Raw genomic sequence first — 24713 nt, 5'->3', positions numbered from 1 at the left:
GTAGGCTGTTGCTTAATGATCATAGCTTATAATGGGAAAGCATACAAGGCTTTTTGTGGTAGGCTACTTGACTTGACTCGACTAGTCTGTCTATAGGTTATGCCAGATAATGTGGTTCGCCCCGTCAGCTTAGTAGGCTAGTTAAGGGCCTTACTCAAAATTAGGCCGCACTGGTGCGGCTCTCGGGGTGTGCGCTTGAACAGCGCATTTCAGGACTGCTCTCCATTCAGCGGCACCTAGTGGTGGAATAACTCACAGATAACACCACTTCAACAACCAACGGAAACTTCACTCTGTCAATCTGGGTAACCGGCTTTGTGTCAGTGATTCGATCAAAGCCTCTACAAGAATGCGATACTGCCAGTTGATAACTAAATTATCAAAGGCTTTCTCAGTCCGAGAATAAAGAATCAAAACTAAACCATGATACGGTCGTAGGACATGCAAACAAACATACCAAACTCAATTTAGTTTGATTTGCTTCTGAACTGCTTTGTAAAGCGCTGAGGAGTAACGCATTCTGTGATGGATACAGCGCTATATAAAAACTAACATTATTATAATTATTATAATATAAATGCATAAACAAGAGGCTTACTTGTCAATACCTAGCAGAAGTCAAGAAAATTAGACGCGACAACTTTTGAACGCTAAAATGTGTTCGGGACGGAAAAAAGGCATCTAAGTTAATAAAAGAGATTTAGCAGCCTCGCAACGACTCGAAATTGAATATCTGAAAAAACTGATTGTCAGATCCAAAATGAAGGTTGAACAAAAGACGTTGTTGCTCTTTTTGCTTTTGAGAACATTGTTTTAATATTTTGAGAACATATTCTCTTTGATTAATTAATTGACGATGTTTTTTAAAAAAGTTTATTTTGTTGAAATACGAAGGTCTTTGGGAAAAGAACGAAAACATTTGAGAGCATCTTATTTCAGAGCAAAAATTATATTTGTGCAATGATTACTTTTGAAGGGCAAAAATCGATCATTTTGTTTTATGACTTCTGTGAACGTGACTTTGCTTTTTAGCAGTCATGCCTCTGATGTTGTTCACGCCATGATACGCATGCTTTTTTTAACTGTTTGCTATTAGGGTTAGCCGTACATGCATGCGTACCTGGATTCACCCAGTGACCTTATAACTTTCTCAGACGGTTTTCTTAAAGTCTATCAATATAATTTGGGGTAGACTACGTTAGCCGAATGCAACCAGCTTTGTAAAACGCAATCCATATACAAAACAAGTTCCGCAACTCACTGGAGTTGTAGATTTTAACATATTTTTTGCAAAGAGGATTAGAAGCTATTTACTTTGTATATAAATGGCTAGATTAAACGGGGAGATAATCTTCGCTAAAATCTTTCATAATACATAGCCTGCCAGGAAAGCTTAGAGCTAGCTGGTCGTCTTGTAGGCTTATATTTCTAAAAGCGTGCAAACATTGCTGAACATGAGTTTAGTTTCTACATTTTAGGCACTTTATTCTTTGATTAGATTTAACGTGCAAACATTTTTTGATGATTTTGGCACTGCAATGTTCAGAGTAGCCATAGCATTACAAGCATCAACAATAGCGCTACGTTTGCATTAGAAATATGCAAATGTTATAAGAAGGGCGGTGTTCAGTTTGCTTTTTACACTTGGTGTTTTTGTAACTCTAACGTAATTTCAATGTTTGTATTAAGCGAGGAGACTTTTCCTAAGGTTAGTTTTAGTGGAATATTTTACCAAGTTTTTTGAGGTGGATAGGTCGATTGTTGCTTAAGTTAAACGCCGTGTTTTGGTTGTGAAGAGTTGAAGCAAGCAGTTTGATACGATGGCGGGCTAATAAAATCCGTTCTTTTTAAATACCGGTATATTGAACGTCTGCGTTGTTTGAATCAACCAAATTTTGGTAGCTGTGAAAGGAAAAGACAAGCTTTCTTTGTCCTCTCTTTCAAGTCAACAAGGCCGGATTAATGTCTTCACTCATGCCAAACAATCAATCGAAACAATTGATTCATTTTTGTGATTAAATTTGATCAACCGTAGGCTATATTTCAGGTCAATAGAAAAATATTATGATTTGGTTGTTATCTACTGTAGGCTACAAGGTCAAAGTCATGTTTTGAAGTCTGCGCAAGCTTTAGCGATTTAGGACAGTGGTTTTTAGTGGTGATAAAATAGCCCAGGCCTTTCATTATAACTTAAACTTTCAGCAATTGGCTACTTACTTTTAGATTTTGGAATGCATTGTTATGGTTCAAAATTGTTTTTTTAAATAGTTAATTAGGACATAGGCTACTTGAAAGCCGTTCTATCATTTATTGGCTTGAGTCTACGATGCCGCTAAAAATTGTCAATCTGTTGATCGCACGGAGCTGTTTTCGCAAGTTTATGGTTCAACCAGTTTTCTTCACTGTCTTAAACTAGCAGTTAGGCTATTTAATCTTGTCAGTTGCCACCCTTGACGATTTGGTACAGTCGTTCAGTTTCAATTGGTAGACCAACAACTATAATCTTTCTTGAAAAAGCTTGTGCAGTGGTTAATTCTGAATCTTTATCTTCGGACTCACAAAGCCTTGATAGGTTATTCTTGGTAGTTTCGCATACTTGTAGAGGCTTAGATAAGCAGTCGCATATTGAAATACGCTACTTTACAGTACACATTAAAGAAGTCGGTTTAACACTTATTGCAAACATGCAGTTATGTCTTGAAAAAAAAAAAAACCGTTGTTGACAAGCCTGACATGCATGAAGGTTAACCAGATGAGGGAATTTCTTGTTTTAAATCTTTTAAATCTTCAAACACCGGAGATAAATCTGGATAGATGTGAGATGAGATGACACATACAACCATGAAAAAAAAATTGGCAATTGATTACCATGTTTTTGTGAAGGTCAAAACATGTAACCTACTTTGCAATGAAATAGTCCAAGGGTGCGCACTGCACAAACTCGTGTCACTGCTGGGTCAAACTACTCATAACGAGGTCATTCCGCTGCACCCATGACGACCTAATACGCATTGAACTTCTAGTTTTGACCCTCCCCCCTCTCCCTTTTATGTTGCAGATGCAATTTAAGCTATTCCTGATGAGAACAGAATGTTGCGTTGAAAGCGTTCTAAAGTTTATTTTAAGTATGTTAGGCCTATACATTTTCTTTGTGTGATAAAAACAAAATATGTTAAATCCATTAAGGTTACTTTGTTTTATATGTTTGTAGTACAGCAAACAAACTCTCCACCAAAGCTTTATACTATTTATACTCAAATTTGAATCAATAATAAACTACAGTCTTGCTATGTTGGTCCACGGTTAATGAATTGAACGCTTGTAAAATATTTTCACAAACAATGTTTTGTTATGGCGTCTAATGGTCGCTTCGTCTGTAAACCTCACGATGGCTGAAACTCTCGTAAAACTGAGCAAGGCAAATGAAATTTTAATTTTACCATCTATCCTACAACTGATATAAAATAATAAATATTACATGGAAAGGCTTTAAAATGGGTTACTACATAAACAAGCGCTTAGTTTTATGGCCGTTTCGACGTTTAACTTTACCCTACATAGCCAGCAAACTATCTTATTAGATATCACTTCAGTCTAAACGAGAATAGCTTGTAAAAAGAGCAGATAGATGATTAATACAGTACAGTACAGTAGGTGTACGATAAAGAATCATTGCTTGTCCATATCTATTGTACATAATTATGTTCATTGAATAAGACGAAAGGTTGTTTGGATAAAATATAAACAGACCAGCCTACTCAGTTTTGATACCATTTAGAACTCGTGGCGTTACTTTCTTTTCGTTTGATTTCGCATTGCGGTTTTCTCGAAAAAAATTTTTGCTGCAAAAGACAATCAATTTCGTTTCTTTTCAACTCGAAGCAAAAGTGAAACCCTCGAGAATCTTCAAACACAGATTGTACAATTAAAACCAGGTGATTTTTGTGTGTCATTTTCTTCATAGAATTAGCAATTACTCAGGCTTACGAAGAATTGAAAACAATAGCGCCGCATCATCAAAATTTTCATCGTTTTTGTAGCAGAATTCTATTTTCTTGATTTCGTTTCGATATATTTTGACAAAGAAGTTCAAACATTTTTACATGGAGTAAACTTTCGCTTGTCTTCATTTTAACCAAAACGATTTGTTTTACATAGCCCTGTAAAACTAATGACCAGGCAGATAAGGCAGAAGCACTCATGAAAATGATAAAGCTCCCCAACATTGACAAGTGGCACTTTTTTATATTTTACTATTGCTTCAGTGTTTTATCGCATGGCATAGCACAAAAACTAATCTTGTGATTGCAATGAGCATCAAGAGGTATTAAGATCAACACTTGTTCCGACGTGACTATATTTGTTGTTTTGTTTAGCGGTAATTTTGCACAAGTTGTTAATCAGACTCAGACCTAAAAGCAGAAACAATGTTGCTCTGGAAGCGTTATTAGGTATAGCCTGTAGGCTTTTGAGTTTGTGCTGTTCAAGGTAATGTTATGATTTATGAAAGTGATAAAGTGTTGTGAAAAAAGCAATGTCCTGTTTTAACTCAGTCACCAATAAAGTAAATTAACTTAAAAAAGGATAACCATTACTGTGAAGGGTTGAAGAACGTGTGTCTTAATAGCATCAAAACAGTATAACAGTTTTCGACAGGCAATGAAAAGAAATAGCCAAATTAAATTGAAAAAACAGGTTTGAAATGCTATTTCGATTACTTCAGAGAAAGGCGAAAGCACCACCATTCTTTCTATTCTAATGTCTCTGAATACGTCTAAGTTAGGTATTTTAGTATGGCTTATTCAACCATGGTTAAAAAAATTATTTTAATTGAACCGGAAGGCGTGGAGGTCTATTCCTTTTGCATCTTCAAGCATGTTAATAGGCTAAGTATAGGCTGTTAACAGTTAGCACAGTCGAATGTTTTCAATGGGTTAGAAACACAGGTAATTCTGAGTTTTGAATAGTTTGAGACTTTCTCATCACATGACCTCGCCATCGGCAATTAATGAGCAAATATAAGTGATTGCAATGGACCCTGTAACATGCATAAGCCTACAATATGTGTTGCAATGCTTGCCTTGTAGCCTACCCTACAGTAGCCTACAATAAAAATATCTAGTAGGATATTCCCAAAATCCCAACTGTTTCATATCGTTCATCTGTAGTTTTATTTGGAAAGTAATGTTAGCTAATCTGCCAGTTATCAAACATTTCTATTATTACATCGTTTCAATTGAACGAACAAGTATCAATTACTTGCGTCGTTGAAACGATATTGAAATGGCAGCTTTGTACGTCAGATCTTCTCGAAGCTGGAATATTAAGGGGAACATGCTTTACCTTACGAAGTTCAATCAAATGTCAGCTTTAAATATCTTTGACATCAAAGCAACACTGTGTGAGAGACTTGTCAACGGGTAGTTATATCGTTAACAAAAAGCAATGAAATTAGGAACTGGTTAATTTGTAATGCATTCTTGTTTTTCCAGTATAAAGCATTCATTGATGCTTTATACTGAAAAAAGAACAGAATAGAACCTGTATAGCCTACTACAACAATATAACCTACTATCAATAAGCATGGAAATGTTTTCCATTGAACTCGGCGAGTGGTGCAAGAGTTAAATTTTTGTGGCAAAAGTTTTATTGAAGTGTAAAATTTATAATGCAAGAAGTGTAAGGATGAAGATGAAGTTCCTGTAACGTGAGAGATGGTGAGATTCTCAAATTCAGCAATGTGTTATCCTGTAATTTCAAGTTTTTTTTTGTTTTTGTTTTAGCGCTGTCACCAGAATCACATCAACTTTTTTTGCAGGCCAGCTCAGTGGCCGAGTGGTTTCGCCTTCGGCTCTGGTGCTGGTAGATCTGAGATCTGATAGTTCTCATTCAGAAGCAGATCTAGCTTACTAGCCAAGAGGAAGATTTAAGTAAAAGAATTAGGAAGAAGCAGGTGGTTCAGATGAAGAAAATTCAGCACAAGCAATTGGTGATACAACAGTAGGCTAAATTTTACTGAACGAGATGTAGCCTAACTACTGCATGTAGGCTATATTGCACTCTACAGTGTGTAGCCTACACCATCTCAAAAAAACAAGGATGCAGCAACACACTATCATTTACTCACGTGCAAAGCCAACTAACATACCAGGAATAATAACTGATATTCTGCAAGCTTTGCGATTGCAGGCTACGCAGCCTATTTGGTAAAAGTTCTTGACATCATTGTAACTCATACAAACAAAGAAGCTGAGCGGGATTTTGCTAAAAAACGGATATCTTGTAGCCTATAGAAGAAGGTTGACCGACAGAACAAAATTACTGACCTACATTTAAACGGCTTGCTATCACTGGTGGTCACTTGAAGTAGCCTAGAACTTCTTGGCACATGGATCTTCAAATTCAAAGCTACCATGCCACAGTATCGGCTCATCGCCTTGATACGTTTTACGGGTTTTGATGATCAGCAGTTGTTCTATAGCCTATATTTTTCTTAATTAGGCTATCACGGTTCTTTGATTTTGACAGGATAGGGAGAATATATGTAGCTCCTTTGGCGTTGTTAATTATAGGCAAGTTTGGTTTAAGATCGAGGGCTAAATAACAGAAAGAGCTAAGTCCATTTTTGCATTTTTTGTGGTTAGATACTGGAAAGTGTTTCTCAAGCCCCGTATTTTTACTGACAGAAAGAGCTAAGTTCTGGCCTGAACAGGTTTCTCAGAACTGACTGCTCATTTTAAACTAAGTCCAGAGGGCTATACGACACAACGAGCTATTGCTACATAGCTCATTGTGCCGCTTCTGCATCTACAGGCTACCATCTCTATTGACAAAATGAGCTAATGTGACATAGCTCATTTTGTCATCATTGCCGACTTGCCGTCACAGGTCCAAAATATAGTCACATAGTAAAAAAGAGTGGTTTGACTCCAAATTTGAAATTAAAATTTTAAAGTTTTAAAATGCCATTTTCTCAAAACTACTTTTGGGTGACTTGGCTCGTTCTGTTATTTAACCCTCGAGATTATGTTCAAAAAACAACTAAACCTGAAATAACAAACTGAAATACAACTAACTTGCTTTTTCCCTTGTATATTAGTATCGGACCTCTTAGGCCGCTTTGGCTGTTTGTGTCATAGGACAGTAATGACAGTTTAAAGATTGAATTTTGAAGATTTTAGTATTCGGGTAGTTATACTTAGGCTAGAGATGGATTTAAAAAAACGGAAGATGTTTCCTTTTTTAAAGGCTGTTATGCGTTTCACTGCAACTCGTGTAGAATCATGTTTTTCTTTCAAACGTTGTGTTGATTTAAAACTATTTCTGAAGATTCTGTTGGTGCTTTACAGTTTACAACATCGAAGTTTTTAAATATATATTTTAAAGCTAGGGTTGTGATTTGTGAATCACGTGTTTTTTTGGTTGGTTATTGTTTTAGTTAGGTTATTAATAGACTGTAGGCTACATTTTCTTGAAAAGTTTTTTTTGCTTAATTAAGACACACCCACCCAAAACTTTGTGCCATACGATATCTTCAAAACATATCTGATTCTGTTATTGTTTTCACCTTAGCATATTGTTAACAGCAAAAAGAAAGTCGAGAGATTCTTTTGTTTATATTTCTGTCCAAAAGGTCAGAGATGTCTTGGGTTGGAAAGACCTGTGTTTTCTCTGTAATACATTACTTCGCTATGAAACCGAATTACTTACAATAGCAATCACAAAAGAAGATTTGTTTTAGCTTGTCAAAGTTGAAAAATTATTATGTTTTTCATTGAGGTTTCAAACTGTATAAACGTAAAAAACGAAAAGATTTAGAAAGATGCAAACCTTATTTTTCACCTTTCCAAACGTAACCTATTAAGGATCAGCAGTCACGTTGTTAATCCAGAAACAAAGCCCAGAATGTGAAAACTATTTCCATCCTTTATTGCAGTTTCCAATGCTTCGGGCATAATTAGGATTTAGATAACACTCATTATGGCACGACAAGCTCAGACAGTGCAATTCGACCAATTTCTTGCAAATTCGGTCTTGCGCAAATTGCAAAATCAAGCTAACTCTCAGAAAAGAATAAAGTTGCGTGATAACAATCAGTCAATCAAGACTTTTGTAACGTTGTCATGCGCTTAGACCATTTTAGACGTATATTAAGAATTTATTTTTGAGAAGAAAAACAAGCCGTTTTATTTCAGTTTTCTTACTGTTTCTTTGACATTGGCATGCTTGAGTTTGTCGTGTCTAGTTCCGTTCGTAGCCTATTTGCTTCTGTAAGTTATTTTCTCTAGCTCCAGAGCCAAAGGGAAGACAGCATTGCACTGAAGTTAAAAGATTTTTGCAAATGTGACTTTTACTATCTTTACAAGATTTAGAGTAATGTAGACTTAACCAAATCATTTAGGAAACACAAAAAAGGTGTTGTTTTTTCATCTCGTTAGAATGCAGTGCAGTAATAATCAGGCAAGTCTGCCTTGATCGTTAAATAAATTTATTTTTTTTATTTTTCTCATAATGTTAAGAAAGTTATGCTTTGGAGAAGTCGAGCAAAGTTGATTAGGTAGCAATAACTATGGTGTTAGAAACATTTTCGATTTGTCAGCTAAGTTTTTGAATATTGTAGATATATTATACAGTAGAACATATAGTTTGCTTGTTTAAACCGCACGGTGTGTCTAAGTATTTGTAACTAGCACACAGTCCTGTCAGTTAACAGGTTTTTAGGGACCAGAGGTCTCGTGAACGATTGTCAGTGTCAGGTGTGTTTTTCGTCATAGAACAACAGGCTACAATGCTCTGACAAGAAGATGCTTTGGTATAATCATAATGTCCAGTAGAGGCCTAATAGTTAAATGTAAGCTTAATTTTCCAGCATTCAAAAAATGAACCTAAATTTCTTTTATGCTACTCACAAAAAAGTCTTAAATACATTATTTTAAATGGTAACCTAACCCTCAGAAAGCCAAGACATTTAATAAACTTGCGTAAAGTTGAAATTTATAAAAGCTTCCATCTCATGTTGGTGAACAATTGTAGGATCATCCAAGGATTTAACAATCCATAACTGCTGTAGGACACTCAAACAAGGTTTAGCTTTCTCGGAGTATCCATTCATTGTAAACGACCGTTTTAAAGTCAATATTAGGAAATGACGTTATTCCTGTCAAAAATAATGACAACATAGTGGAGTTTGCTGTAGAACAGTCGGTGTGTAGGTTGGTAGCTTCAAGTAGTTTATGATCTACCTTTTGCATTTTAGACTTTAATGATTTCATTGCATAGTTCACGTTATTAATCCAATACCAATGCAAGAGGCAAAAGTCCAGGATAGGGAAAACAGAAGAGATGAGTCACAAACAGACTTAATTGTTTAAGAAGCGAGCTGATTTTGCTTGTAAAGTCCGTTATGTTGTAGGCTACCGTCCTGTAACTTACTCATTACAACAATTGGCCTACATAGGCCTTAGACATAAATTTGCATTTCACATTGTCTGTAGATGATTTGAGTACAGGTAGTCAAGCATCTAATATTGTTATGCCTTTTGAGTTTAGAAAATCGTAAAACTTTCTAATATTATGTTTGTTGTATCTTTAACAGAAGCATAGGTCTCAAGCAACCTGTGCAGCAATGAACCTTGTTTAGGGAATTTTGTTATCGTCTTTGACAAGCTGATTAGCCTACTCGCAAAAGCACCAGAAGTAACTTTATTCATCAAGAATACTAAAGCCCCAGCGGAGAAGAGTAGCCTATTGCATTATTTGATTCACTTTTGAAGTAATTCTGACTTGGATTAAAGAAATAAAAGCTAAGGAAACATTTGCAGTCATAAACGAAAGAATAACTTATGTTACTAATTTATGTAATATTTAAAAGAACGTGTTGTGAATTAGAAGATTTACAACAACTTTATAAATCAAAAAATTGAAAGATGGCGACTGAAATCGTAAACAAAATTTCTGATAACCAGTCTTCCAATGAAGAGGAAGATGTAAGCAGACCAACATCACCAACAGAATCTGATATCCTGCAAAAAAAGTGCTCCGAACCTTCATTCCAAAGAGAAGAAGATGACGTTCGACAAACGATTTTAAGACCTGTAGTTCATATAGAAGGAGGCAGTGTTGTTTATACTAATGAGAACTTCAACTCGGCCAACTCCTCTGCAAGCCGCACTCAATCTAGTGAAGATGAAGAAGAAAATGAAGATTCAGTCAGACATGATGTCAACTCTGAAGCTAAAACCAACGTTCCTTTAAAAAAACAACAACCCTCAAAAAGTTTAAACTCAAATAACAATGAAAAGAAACTTATCCTTCATGATCAAACAAACAAAAAGACAGTGACCTTTACAGACCCTTCTTACCAAGAGCATCAGAAAAAAAAAAAAACTTCAAAATCTTTAGCGGAAAAAAGAATTAAATTTGCTCTTATAGGTCGGCGAAGAAGTTTTCAAGTATCTTCTATTAGAAATATAAGTGCAATTAAAGGATCCAGTAATGAAAACGGAGTTTTTAAAAACACGGGTTACGGACAAAGACTTATTGAAAAAAACGGAAAAGCAAACATACTTGATACAGTAAGTTGAGGAAAGCAATTATATTTATTGAAATACCCCAGCTAGAAAGCTACGTATATTACACGTTGATTTTTGGTTGATTTTAGGTAGTATGGTATCTTAGATAGAATTCAGGTGTTATTAAGGAGTTTGTGTACACCAACACAAATTCACTTGTTTAAAAAACATTTTTTTAGAGACATATTTTAGCTATCATTTAGTATGACTAGTGTGTATATATGATTCTAGAAGTTTTATCAGGGATTCTTTTTTGAATATAACTCTTGCAAAAATAACACGTGTTTTCCACGTATATTACACGTGTTCAAATTCCTATGATTATTTGACTAATTTTTAAGGTATATAAGGTAAAATTACACCCAGAAGAGGGCATACAAAAGAGAAGAAATGTTTACCCGAGCAGAAGGATGTTTTACCGGAATTTTTTGTATGTTGATTATATGTTGTTTCCACGTGTATTGCACGTTTCCATCTGTTGAAAAGTAACACGTGTTTTCCACGTATATTAAACGTGTTGAAGTTCTTTCGTTCATTTGGGCAATTTTTAATCTGTGTTAGGTAAAACTACCTCCCAAGGACGGTATAAACAGAAAGAATTCTCCACTCAAGTGGATTGGTGTCAACCACGCTCCTCCGCATTTTTTAGGATATAAGTTAGATTATGTGTTTTTGTAGGTGTTTTTACACGTTTTTATTACGTTATGTAAAAAGGAAACTTCATGACATTTTTTAGTCGCAAATTAATGTGATCTTTTAACGATAGTTCTTAGTGTAAATTTAAGTGGTCTCGCTTACTGATATTAAACAATTACTTACTAAGGTTTGGTACGGTAGACACTTTAACAAGTCGAAATTCTGCCACTAAAAATGACTAGAATGAAACCGCCAACCAATCATAAGCTCCGGTTTAAGTGACGTAAAAATGGCGAAAAGAAGATGATACAAAGCAAATTAAGTGATGGATGTTTTGTCAGCTGGTTGGCTTAGGGGTTTTGTCAGCTGGTTGGCTTTCATTGACGCGGGTTCGATTCCCACCACTGCTATTGCTCTTTTTCTTCTCTAATTCCAAATAAAGTTCAAAACAAGCGTTAACTCTCCGAATGAGTGCTAGAAGGGTCACAATTGGACAGTAGCCTCTTATAACAATATGTGTTAAATAAATACAAATGTGTTAAATTGTTGATTTCAGATACGGTACGCGGAAATTAGGTAGAATGTGGGTGTAAAAACACGTAAAATCCACCACCAAATATACGTGTAATACACGTGAAATAGTGTCGACACTTATACGTGTATTATACGTGAAAATTAACGTATAATACACGACCCAAGGAACGTAGAATCAACGTGTCAGATACGAGGAAATTAGGTGTAATGCGGGTGTAAAACACGTAAAATCCACCACCAAATATACGTGTAATGCACGTGAAATAGTGTCTACACATATGCGTGTATTATACGTGAAAATTAACGTATAATACACGACCCAAGGTACGTAGAATCTACGTGTCAGATACGAGGAAATTACGTGTAATGCGGGCGTAAAACACGTAAAATCCACCACCAAATATACGTGTAATGCACGTGAAATAGTGTCTACACATATGCGTGTATTATACGTGAAAATTAACGTATAATACACGACCCAAGGAACGTAGAATCTACGTGTCAGATACGAGGAAATTAGGTGTAATGTGGGTGTAAAACACGTAAAATCCACTACCAAATATACGTGGAAAACACGTGTATTAGTGTTGTCAGATACGAGGAAATTAGGTGTAATGCGGGCGTAAAACACGTAAAATCCACCACCAGATATACGTGTAATGCACGTGAAATAGTGTCTACACATATGCGTGTATTATACGTGAAAATTAACGTATAATACACGACCCAAGGTACGTAGAATCTACGTGTAATACACGTGAAACTTCTAGCTGGGACGTAGTTGCAATGGAAAGTGCGGTTACTATGGTTATGTACTATCGTTTAAAAAACGATTCCTAGAAGTAAACTTTACCACGCACAACAAATTGACAAAACATATGATGGGTTGAATACATCCACAGCAGCAGGCGAAGCTGCATAGGCAGAGAAAAGAACAACAATTGTCGATCGTTTTCAGGGCAGCTTTGTACCCAAACAGGCCCTCCCTGAAAAAAATTTCGCCCCCCTCTGGCAAAATTCCAACATTCTCGAGCAACAACTACAATTGTAATGATTTTGCCTATCTTTCCCGTTGCAGAGCTCCAACCTATAGGCCCAATTAACTACAATTGTTTTGTTTAGTTAACAGCTAAGATGATTAAACAATTTCGCCCCCTCCCCCCCACCCCCTCCTTTGGCAACCTCAGCATGTTCAATTCAACCAAGGCCAACACCTGTTAGGTTGGTAGAAAAATTGTCAGAAACTGTGCAAAATAAAAATGTTTTGAGAAAGAATGATAGCCTAACAAAGAGGGAATGGTTTTCCAGCAGGCCTACAAACCGGTAAAAATTAGGCTATTTGATATCAGCTGTCGCTATTCTCGGTACCATATTCTAAGGGTCAGTGATAACCAATTTGTGCACTGATAAACCAAATTTGTGCAGAGATAAATCGCAAAATGTGCAGTGGTAAAGCAAGTGGTTTTTGAGGACAACGCATACAAAATATAAACCGTAATCTTTTAAGCAGTGTTTATTTTTTCTCTTCAATCAGTGTAAATAAATTTTGTTTCTAGTTTTCTAATCTGTAAAGTGTTTAACCTTGCAGCAGATATTGCTACATTTGGATCTAGCACTGCCGTTTGTGAGTGTGGATTCTCAGTGTTAACAAGGGTTGACGCTCCCACTAGACGGAGCATGTTATTGTTACAACCAAAACAGGCAAACTTGGTGCTTATGGCCTTTGAACATTCTGTATCGAAATCTATCGATTTAGACTTGTTTGTGAGACGGTTTGCATCCAAACATCCGCGACTGCAATAGACTAGCTCACGGGTGTATAGGCGGAATGTAATCATATCTATCAAAATCCTCGGCACTAGCTTCTTCGAGCCAGTTAAAGTTTTTGCTCATAACCAGTGGCGTAGCCAAAGGGGGGGGGGGGGGGGTCTCTTTATGTCTCTAAAACAAAGTTTGCCTAACTTTAAACGAAACTGCATTAAAAGAGCGAGTTTTGCCATTACCAAACATTCAAATATCTTAGCCTGGAATTAGCAACAAGAAAACATAGAGACTTGTAGCTTTATTTCCGAAAAATGACTAAGAAAACATGATCTTATCCTTTTGCTATGCCACCGGACAGCACCATTTTACAGGAATATTCATACCCACATTTTTGTTGAAAATACTCTCAGAATGCACCAAATTCAAAGTAATTTTTCAAAATTTTCTGGGGGAGGCCCCCCAGACCCTCCGCCGCTGGGTGTCGCGATAAGCGAAACTCGCCGTCAACCCCACCCCCTTTCAAAATTCCTGGCTACGCTACTGCTCATAACAAGTAGCCTAACGCTATTTATACAACAAGTCAACAATTGCTGTGATGTTGGTCATTGTAATATGGTTGCCGTGATTTAACTAGCGGATAAAATAAGAGACCAGTGTTGGGCTTAACACTAATCTGATATATTGCAATTTTTGTGGATACCGGTATTTAAGAGGTTAAAATGCCAAAATCATTTAAATTTTTTTGGCCCCCCCTAACAAAAAGTTGGTCCCCCTAGCTCTGCGGTCTGGCTACGGCCCTGTACCCAAATCAAAGTTAATTTAAATGCATGGCTAAGTTAAAAAATGTAGCCTAAATCACAAATTGTGATCATGCCAAACAACTACACCATGTAAGACTACGCTAATGCTAAACAACAGCGTTTTAACCATAAGCTGAGCAACTTGGTACCAGAACCGAAATGTTTAATAAATATGACACTATCCTGTTTTTACTACATTGTGATGAGTTAATTTTTTTGTTTTAAAGATTCCATAAAATGGCTGCAGTGCGAATTATTATTTCTTTGAGTTAAAAAGAAATTTTAAGTTATTTATAGTTATTTGTGTTTACTATGATGTTGTGCGAGAGAAAGATTTTGTAAACATCTGAATGCATGGGACAAAAGATGAAAAGCATAAAGGAGCTTTTTATTGTATCCACTATCCCGGTTAATACTCGATGGTTCCAGACTTAAATTCTGAAAGTAAAGCAAGGAAGCAAAATTTCTTGCCTACTTTCAAACGTGTCGTTAACTTGTGTCATCAAGACCAAGGCTGTGGAGTTAAGCGATAAGTATATACGACTTTCACTCCTAGGTTTATAACTGGCCGAATCCGACTCCAGACACGTTAAAATCCCCCGACTCAGATTCCATTGCCCTGATCAAGACATAGTCTCCTGATCTGAAATTGTCAAATCAAATTTTTCAAGAGGAGATGACGCAAGTTTCCGAAACTTATTTTGTTTTTGTAGGGGATCGATCGCGTGGACCTATGTGGCCGGTACTTCAGCGATATATTCACCACGCTTTTGGACTCAAATTGGATATGGGTGCTTTTAACAACAAGTGCAGTTTATGTTGGTCATTGGTTTATATTCGGACTTCTTTATTGGCTTTTTGCTGTTTGGAATAACGACTACGAAAAAATCATGCTGTCTAAAAATTCATCGTCAAATGACACGAATTCAAGTTTTCCTCAAACAACAGAAGATCCGTGTGTCTATGAAGTTTATGATGGGATCAGCGCTTTTCTTTTTTCCATGGAATCTGAAACAACGATAGGTCAGTTTCATTTAAACTTTATAACGCACATTGGCATTCAGTGCCGGATTAACCAAGTGCGGGGCCTGTAGCAGATTGATTTGATGTACAGATAATACCCGGGAAGTAGTTGAATATTTTATAGATTTGATCTACATTCTACAACAACAAAAATAACAAAAGTCTAATGTAATGTTTTATTGGCAAGGAGAAATATAAAGCTTCAACAATATCATTTAAAGGTCTTTTCGACGCATTTTGATCTCTGCAAATTTGGAAATTATTTCAGATGAGTTCAGTGACTTCAGAATGTCATTTTCAATCTTCAAAAGAGTTACATAGTGTAGGCGCTCTTGCCTCATCGTGTTTCGAAGATAGTTTTTAACCAATTTTAAAAATGATCTCTCTCCATTACAATTAGTTACCATCATACATAGATAAATGCGCAACAATTTGTCAATGTTTGGAAACGTGGTGTCAATATTGTTTTCTTTAATCAAAGTGAAATAGTTGAGTTCTGGAGAGGAGCAATCAATAGCAATGTGCTTTACGAATTCTGAAAACTGAGGTAGTTCAGCTTTCAATTTGTCTTTCAAATCTTGGGAATATGCTTCTAAAAGTCTGTCTTCTTTCAAATCCTGGGAATATGCTTCTAAAACAATGTAAAAGTGAATTAATTTGATAGCTGGGTAAGCTTACCGCATGCAGGCGTACAATTTTGGTAGGCAACCTACATTTTTTTCAATGCGAGAAGCCACGAACTAACCGCAAATAGTAAAAATTACATACTGTTTGAACCTCAAAGGTCTGAAGAAGTGAACTAAACCTTGAGTCATTACAGATCTAATACAACTGATATATATTTTTTTATTGTTTGCATACAGTTAGCCTCATGAAACGCACAGTCGAAGTAGGCTACACCGACAAATCTGTAGGCTTTTTTAGACTTTCCCCTGCAAACATATCCCTTTGCCTGTGGAGTTAATTTGTTTTTAAACGTGTTCCAGTTTTTGTTTTGAAAATTTTCAAATAAAAACAAAGCGGATATGCACAATGCACGTAGACTACAAAATTTTAAACAAGAGTTTAAACTAGTGAAAGGGCGATAAACTCTTTAGCCGCCTCCGGGGATGAACTGCGAATCTGTTTTAAGTTTTGTAATAACCGTGAAGCACATTGGATCGTGAGAAGTTATGCTGATGAGTTCACGTAAAGTTGAAAGCCAACTAAATTCACATCTATTGTACTGCTGTTGCAACGATCGATAACTCGGTTGTACAGTAGGGTGGGGTGAAAAAGTACTAATTTTGGATTTGAGCATTCTCTCGCAGATATTTCTTGTGAAGGTTTGAGAAAACATCACACAAAAAATTTCAGCGATTTTTGACAACAGGAACCTACCCACTTTTTGAGTTGAAATTTCATAATATTTCAAAAAATCCCTAAAATTTCAAATTTTTTTTCGCATTATTTAAAGTTGATATAATATTGTAATATTTCTTTTATACCTAAAACTATTAGTTTACTTATGTGTTTTTCCCAATATGGGGCCAATAGATGCAAATTAAAGTAGGGAAATGAATCACAAAAAGTGTAAAAATCTTGGATTTTTTCTAAAAATTTACCAAAGTCAAAAGTTACAGTATTTAGTTTTGTATAGGCCAATAATTCCCGCATTCAATAGTTTCCGCGTCGAATAGTCGTTTACCCTTTCGTGATTGTCTGACAATTTGATAGAGGCGGTCTTCTTCTTTTGTTTGAGACTAGATCAAATTTCAGGGCATGTGGTGGAGAGCCAGGTGAGTGTAGCTTCGTCCAGCGTTGCTATACCATGCGTTCCATTTGGTGCCTTGTAGATGGGACATTCGAGAACGACATGGTCAGCAGTTTGTTCCTCCGCACCGCATTTGCAGGCCGATGAGGGAGCCAGACCTCACTTGTGCATGTTGGAATGGAAGCGACCGACTCCGGTTCGGATTCTGTTGAGCTTGACCCAAGTCGGCCGAAGCAGGTCCATACCAGGGGGGCGCGCCACCGGGTGGGGTATAAAACCATGTAGTTTGGTGTCGGTGGCGCACCACGCTGCTTTCCAAGTATCTTCCATGAAGTGTGCTGCGCTGATGGCATGATCGCTGAATGGATGTAGTAATTCAACAGCAGCTGGCACAAAGGGGTGTATTGACTTTAGTTGCCAGGGGGATTCCTGAGGTGAGATGTTGAGTTTTGCATGAAGCAAGTGGTTAGGATCCCCCGCCCGGCGAGCCAGGTGTATGATGGCTCCCTTTCGGCGGAGCTCAGCAGGTTGGATGCCTGCAAGGATTGGTAAGTAGGCTACTCTGTTGGAGTTGGGCGCAGGCATTCAGTCTTCAGTCACAGTTCGCAATGCGTCGTTGATTGGGCTGTCGATGAAGCGGGTGTGGGTACTGCGGCACCAGGCAGGGGCGCAGTATTCAGCAGTGGAGTGAACCAGAGCCAGGGTTGCAGTGCGCAAGGTGTCAGCACCTGCACCCCAAGTTGTGCCTGCCAAACGTCTCAGCAGGGCGACACGAGATGTCAGCTTTTTGCGTAGTGACTGTAAATGGTATGTGAGTGACCTGTCAAGTGTAACCCCAATGTATGTTGGTTCTGGGCAGGGCGGCAGAATTTTGCCGTTAACGGTCACTTTCAGGTCACGTTTTGCCTACCTGTTGTTGAGATGGAAGGCTGCCGTCACAGCTTTACTTTCGCTGAGTTTCAGTTTCTATTGATTAAGGTATCCAGACATGGTCGTCATGTCTTGGCTCAACGTCGTTTGTAATGATTGCCAGTCTTTCGCAGAGTACAAGATGGCCAAGTCATCAGCATATGTATATTTGTCAGATGTTGTTGATGGTAGGTCGTGCGTATAGACGTTGAAAAGAAGGGGAGCCAAGACTGATCCCTGTGGGACACCGTTTTTGAGTCGCCACAGTCTACTTGGTTTTCCGCTTCCGGTGGTAAGGGTAAAACTCCTGTTGTGGATGAGTTCCATGATCATTTTGACCATGTGCCTGTCAGGGAGTAGGCGGAGTAGCTTGTAGACTAGGCCACGGTGCCAAACAGTGTCATAGGCTGCTGTTAGGTCGATAAAAACAGCCTCCGCTTTCTTTTTTGCCGAGAAATTCTCCTCAATATCCTGAGTTAGTAGTGTGACTTGGTCTACAGTTGACCTCCCGTGTCGGAAACCAGCTTGTTCTTTGGGAAGCAGTGGGTCGATTATTGGTTCGACACGGGCGTAGATCAGTCTCTCAAGAATCTTGAAAGGTATGCAGAGCTAGGAGATGGGGCGATAGCTCTTTGCATCGTCTAGTGGTTTGTTTGGCTTAGAGATTGCGACGACCAGAGATCTTCTCCATACTTTAGGAATCTTGAGGCGGCGCAGGCAGGACGACAGGAAATCGCATAACCAGGACTTTAGAACATAACCAGCCTGCATGATAAGCTCTGGACATATCCTACCTGGACCAGGGGCCTTACCAGGTTTTAGGTGCTTGAGGGCAGCATTGAATTCGCTCCGTGAGAAGGAGCTAGAAATGCTCTCCTGGTTGGGTGTGTTGATCTTCCAAAGCTTTGTCACTTCTTTGGTAACAAACCGATCGGGGGTACGGTCACACGGCTTATATCTCCCATTTTTTATTACCTGCGATGCGATCTTATTAGCAGGAATGGGACATTGTCGGGGTGATTGTCTTGATCGTCCCGTAAGGTTAGGCTATTGAGTGTGCTCCACGCTGTACGGCTTGAGTGCGAGAGATTGGATGGTCTCTGTCCAGCGTTCTTTTCTTTTTGCATCGAGTCTTTCCAGAAGAGCCTTGGCGGCTGAGGGATTTTGTTTGACCATCTGAAGAGCTAACAAAAGATTGGTAGAGGCGCTCGCACTCTGCATTCCAGCACGGAGTGTAGTTACTTCTACGACCGCAGCACACTCTGAAAATGTGATAATGGCAATGCTTGCGGATGACTCCAGAGAAGTTCGAGAAAATTCAGTCATGGCTATATTGAAAATTTGCAATGAGGCAAATATTGGTGATAGATCCGTTCGGAAGTTTGTTGTTCCAACGATAAATTATGAGGCCAACCATTATTCCGACATCACCGTATATTTATGTTATGAACCTATCTTCACAACCACAATTACATCTGATGACATCATCTCATGTCGTGAAAGCAAAATAGAATTGAAAAGCTATCCAAATCACTCGCAATCAGTAGAAAGAATTGTGAAATTGGTGACTGATGCATCGTACAAAGTGTGTGGGTTTGATAGAAGACATGGATTCATCCGTGCTGGTATAGCTTCCAGGAATCTGATTCCTGTTGCAGACACAAAGGCGCACTACAGCCAAGCACATTTGTAGATACTGTTAACACTAAAATCAAGTGCTAGTATATTTGTGTTACAATTGAATTAGTGACTGTTGAATCCAGTTGATTTTGCATGTCTATCATTTTATATTCCCAAAACTGATTTTAAAATGCAATGGTAGGCAATTCGATTTTTGGAAAAAGTTGCATGTTTTTGCAAAAAAATTAAAGCAATCTAATCTCAAAACCTAAAAAAAACTTGTATTAGAAGCTAGTCCAAGTCATTATTAGTGCAATGCAAAATAGTATATTGAAGATCTAGCCAAAAAAAGTGTCTTTAAAGTTCTATTTTCATAAGCATGTTTCGCATATTTTTCGAAAAAGGCAGAATTTTCAACCCAAAAAGTGGGTAGGTTCCCAAGGTCAAAATTTCCTCAAATTCGGTTTCTGATCGTTTTATGTTGTTCCACAAGAAATATCAACGAGACAAAGCAAAATTTTTGGTTCACCCCACCCTATTGTACAGTGTTCTTCGAGTTGAAATACCAACAGAATGTAGAGATAAAAGATTTCGTTTACCAAGAAAAATTTCAAGAGAAGACGTTTTTCATATCGTAATGTCACACTGACGTTTTCAGCAAGTAGCATATAGCTGTTTCTGACGCGCATCGTTGGACAGTGTAAAAATACGATCCCGATTGGTTCTTCCATCCAAAGTGGAAGTGATCAGAGACTGCAACGTTGGCAAACACAGTTGCTCATACAAATCTTAACTTTCTGTTTTGTCTAACAATCTTTTCAAATTTAGGCTTTATCATTTTCGTTCAGCCAAACCAAAATTTTGGGCTATTGGAACATCTGCTTTAACACAAGGTGTTGCAACCGAGTCAATTTTTTTTAAAAACTCAATGTATTTTGATCTCAGTTTTGTTCTATACACTTCCTTTAGTATGTTGATGTAGCCTATATTGTTTTTACTGTGATGATCAGAAATAAAAACAAACTGAACAGAACAACATGAAATAAACTGTTTATCTTATCATGCCATTGATATGTAGGAAAACCAAGCATGATTAGAAATAACATTTGTCTGAAACAGGATTTATTTTTTAAATTATGTTGAAATTGTTATTTAAAATATAAAACATTAGCCCGTTAGCACAAATACTCAGCTTTGCAATTAACAAACCGGCAACATCAAGCAACGATGGTTTAATTTTGGAGATGTGAGCTTGAGCAACGTAGGCCTACTTCATTGACAACTCATAATTCAGTGACTTCTTTCTCACATAGGTCTCTGCTTGGGTAGAAATTTTTTACCAACGCAGTTTAATGATGCTTTAATCCAATGTTTTCAAGCCTTTCAATCGAACAGTGTACAATAATTTCAAAAAACTATTGGTTGATATTTCGTTTTGTACTTGCAGGTTATGGAAAAAGAACAATCAGCACTGCCTGTCCAGCTGCAGTGACATGCTTAACATTGCAATGCATTATTGCCGCCATTTTTGATACTTGGGTCATCGGCTTGTGTTTCTCGAAGTTCGCGAGACCTGACGCTCGTATAAACACCACGATGTTTTCCCGTCAAGCTGTGATTTGTAATAGAGATGGTAAAAAGTGAGATCTCAAAATTGTGTTAATGAAGTGTGCAAGACTTACACAATAATTGCATTTTTTTCAAATTGGGACTATCACACTCGCCATGCTTGCCATGCTTTACAGTAGGGTATTGTGACCAACTTAAGCCACTTTCTTAGTTTTGAAAGGGCTGAGAGTAGTCGATCAACAGGAATCGAAACTTAAAGAAGTTTTATTCAACTGATTTATTCACTCGCAGTTATTAAGCTCATGGGAAATGAATATTCAACTTCCACACTAAAAAATTTGTTCCACATCGCTGGAAGTAAAAGAGATGTTTGCGATTTTGTTTATACGTTTTAGGTGTCTTCTTGTTCGATTTGCAAACTTACGAAAGAGTCTTCTCCTCAGCGTATCTGTCCGGGCTCGCCTGATCACATTAAGAAGTTAGTATTTTTGTTAGGGTATTTTCTTAGGTTTTTGATAAAACAAAAAATGTTACTTTTTGGTTTTGATGCGGGCGTATAATTGACGTAATGATTTAAATGTTAGTTGCTCTTCTCATCTTTTTTGTCGTATCTAGCCTGACGCCTAGCGGTTTTTCTTCGTCGTTTGAGTCTCTGCAGTCGAGAGTTCATCCTTTTACCATCCCAGATTTACAATGTGCCCGGTAGTTGAAGGTATAAGTTAGGTTGAATGGACGGGGTGGCAAGAATGCCAACCAGATTTGCCAGGTAATCCTAAAGGAATTTGGACAGTATTTGTTTGAAAATGGGACATTTTAGGACAAGTAATGTAAATGTTATATTTATACTCCAACACTTCACTGATACCGCAGGAAATTAAAGGTTTGCACGAAGAAAATGTCCGAATGATTTGTTCACCGTCGGACACAGTATATAAAATCAGGCCAATTTATCTTTTTGTCCGAATTTTAGGTCACCTATAGCTACTCTGAGTTGAACGACAGTTAGAAATCATTGCGCGGAACAAATAATATCAAACATAAAGTCACAGATGGACTAAATTTTTCATTACAGCTGCACAGAGCAAAGAAAAAGACGTAGGATTCCAAGGAATGTTGGAACAACGTCAAGTAACGTTTGAAAACGAATCTTCAGCTTTGCTAACAGCACCGATAGAATATCGACACGTCATCGACGAAGATAGCCCGTTTTACGGTAAGGTTTCGTGTGGCCAACGTTGACTGAAAACATCTAGCCTACCGTAGCTTGTTAGATTGAAAGAACAACTCAACACACAATTGTAAAATTGAGAAGATTGGCACCTCAAGAGATGATTGACACCTCAAGAGCGACTGAGCTTGTTTTATCTCGATTAAATTTGACTGTCCCATTATTTTGGACTATGCCGCGTTTCAAACATAAGCTACAGTCACATTTTGAGCCTCAACACTAGACCTGTTTTCAAATCATGTTCTCGATCGAAAGCCATTGACATTACGTTACATCAAATTATCGTATTGTTTCAGCTATAGAACCTGGTTTATATAATTGTGCGAATGATGAAAACTATTTTGAGCTGATATTTATTATTACGGGAACTTTGGAGTCCACCGGACTTACAATGCAAGCTCAAACATCGTACCTGAGCACAGAGATACTTCATGGTTACAGGTAAGCCCATCTTGCAGTAGGTTATATCGGCAAAAATTGACACGTGTATTTATGAACCATACAACTCAGTATTTCACCAGTAGGCCTATTCTTTTATTGACTATAAAAAGATAAAAAAAAATACTTGTAGCCTACATGTAGAGTTTTCATAAGTATATCACAGCATGCAGAGATATCTATATTGGTGTCTGGTGGATCGAGATTTTGACCATTTTAGAGGGAAGTCAAATAAGTAGTCTTCATGTCCACCTAAATGCTTTATGTGATATGTTTTTGCCAAGAGAGAACCACATTCTCTTATTGTACGTACCGATTGCATTCTTCCAACACTTTAACCAAATTGCCAACAGCTCTTATAGCTATACCCCTAACCCAAGATAGCCTATAATCATCGAAGTAAACTTTTTTAAAACAAAATCTTTGCTACCCTATTTATTCAATTATAAGCCTCTCCTAATTGTAAGTCTCATGTGATAACGCTAAAAATTAATTTGAACAGTCACCGTTTGCAAACCGCTTATATCATATGCATTTTTACCCTAAATTTCAAGTCTATTCTAAATTGTCCTTAGAATGAATTGATGTTTTATTGATCTTAGCAATCCGATCCACACATCTTAATCAAAGCTGTTTTTAAGCACATAGTTGCAGCATGCCTGTGCCTTATTTGACTAGTTTGAACCTTGAACACCTTTTGACTTACTTTAGAAGACGATGCATTGCTGTTACCGGTACCGGTAATTCTGGCCTCACATTTATATGACGCAATTAAACTTAAGCATGCCCTTAAAATAGATGACCCCTTCGAGCGTTTGTTGCCTATTGCTTGTTTATGAAAATAAAGAAACAGGAAGACGTTTTCTCACAAACCTCAGCAGTCTTCCTTTCAAAACCAATCTTCGGTTTTGTTTCATTATTTTATCTCTCTTCAGATTCATACCCATCATTTCAAAATCCGAGCAAAAATACATTGTTGATTTTGCTCATTTCCATGACACAGTCAAACAGCCACTTCTCAATCCGCACTCAGAGGAACAGAATCATCATTTCAGAAACACTTGTAGTTCTCTTAATGAAGAAAATGAAATAATATCAACTGATGACGAGTCTTTCAGCGACGAAATCGAATCCACCAAAGTGGAATGTGAGCCGCGACGGAGCATTGACAAACAGTAACCGATAAAAATATTGCTAGCTCTATTTCAAATTAAAACGTATAGCTTGCTTTTAGGGAGGCTTAGCTATAGGTTATTTTAATTCCGTGCTGTTTCGTATATAGAAGTTTTTTTGGAACTGCGTACTAGCTGTTTATCGTTTGTCATAAATCGTCTAGAAACTCGTCTTTTTACCATATTCATAAATTTTGTTACAATGAATTTATTTTTAGGTTTGATTGCATTTGCAAAAATAATAGGTTTTCTAAATACAAGAAATTACAAATGAAAATAAATCGCTAATAACTTTGCAGAGGCCTTGTTTATAAATGCAAAAGAATACAACTTTTAAAGTGCATTTTATCAAATCAAAAATGAAAGCATTCGAAAGTTTGTTACTAATCTAATGTTAGCAAAATATTTTGAAAACGCAGCAATTTTTATGTTAGATTTGTTGAATGATAAAATGTTTAATAAAATTAGTCATAAATCAAATATTACATTCATGGCGCTGAAGTTGAAAACAATTTAATTATCAAACCATCTGCTAGCATAGGTTTAGTTTCTATCTTTTGGGCTCTTTACTTATTTTTTTTATCAGGATGACCAAGCGTTTCAACCATTTTATACCTTATCCATTTTAGCTTTATTTATTTTTGATGGAGGACTAGGTTACTTTACTTTGCCTTATCAGAGTCACTGCATTTTTAC

At 37.2% G+C, this 24713-nt stretch overlaps 1 protein-coding gene across 1 annotated transcript; it reads left to right on the top strand.

Moving 5' to 3' along the window:
- Positions 1 to 9675: 9675 nt before the first annotated feature.
- On the top strand, positions 9676 to 24695 carry LOC145774390 (ATP-sensitive inward rectifier potassium channel 10-like). The gene is made up of 7 exons (XM_082585632.1): positions 9676 to 10574; positions 15019 to 15328; positions 21058 to 21250; positions 21575 to 21657; positions 22252 to 22392; positions 22704 to 22848; positions 23781 to 24695. The coding sequence occupies exons 1-7, from the start codon at positions 9927 to 9929 to the stop codon at positions 24022 to 24024; spliced, it is 1764 nt and encodes a 587-aa protein (XP_082441758.1). The 5' UTR covers positions 9676 to 9926; the 3' UTR covers positions 24025 to 24695.
- The last annotated feature ends 18 nt before the right edge of the window (positions 24696 to 24713 follow it).

The sequence above is a fragment of the Aplidium turbinatum genome, chromosome 7 (genome assembly GCF_918807975.1).
Source record: "Aplidium turbinatum chromosome 7, kaAplTurb1.1, whole genome shotgun sequence".
In the NCBI taxonomy this organism is placed as follows: domain Eukaryota; kingdom Metazoa; phylum Chordata; class Ascidiacea; order Aplousobranchia; family Polyclinidae; genus Aplidium; species Aplidium turbinatum.
The sequence above is the reverse complement of the archived record's forward strand: the minus strand, read 5'-3'. Positions and strand labels throughout refer to the sequence as shown.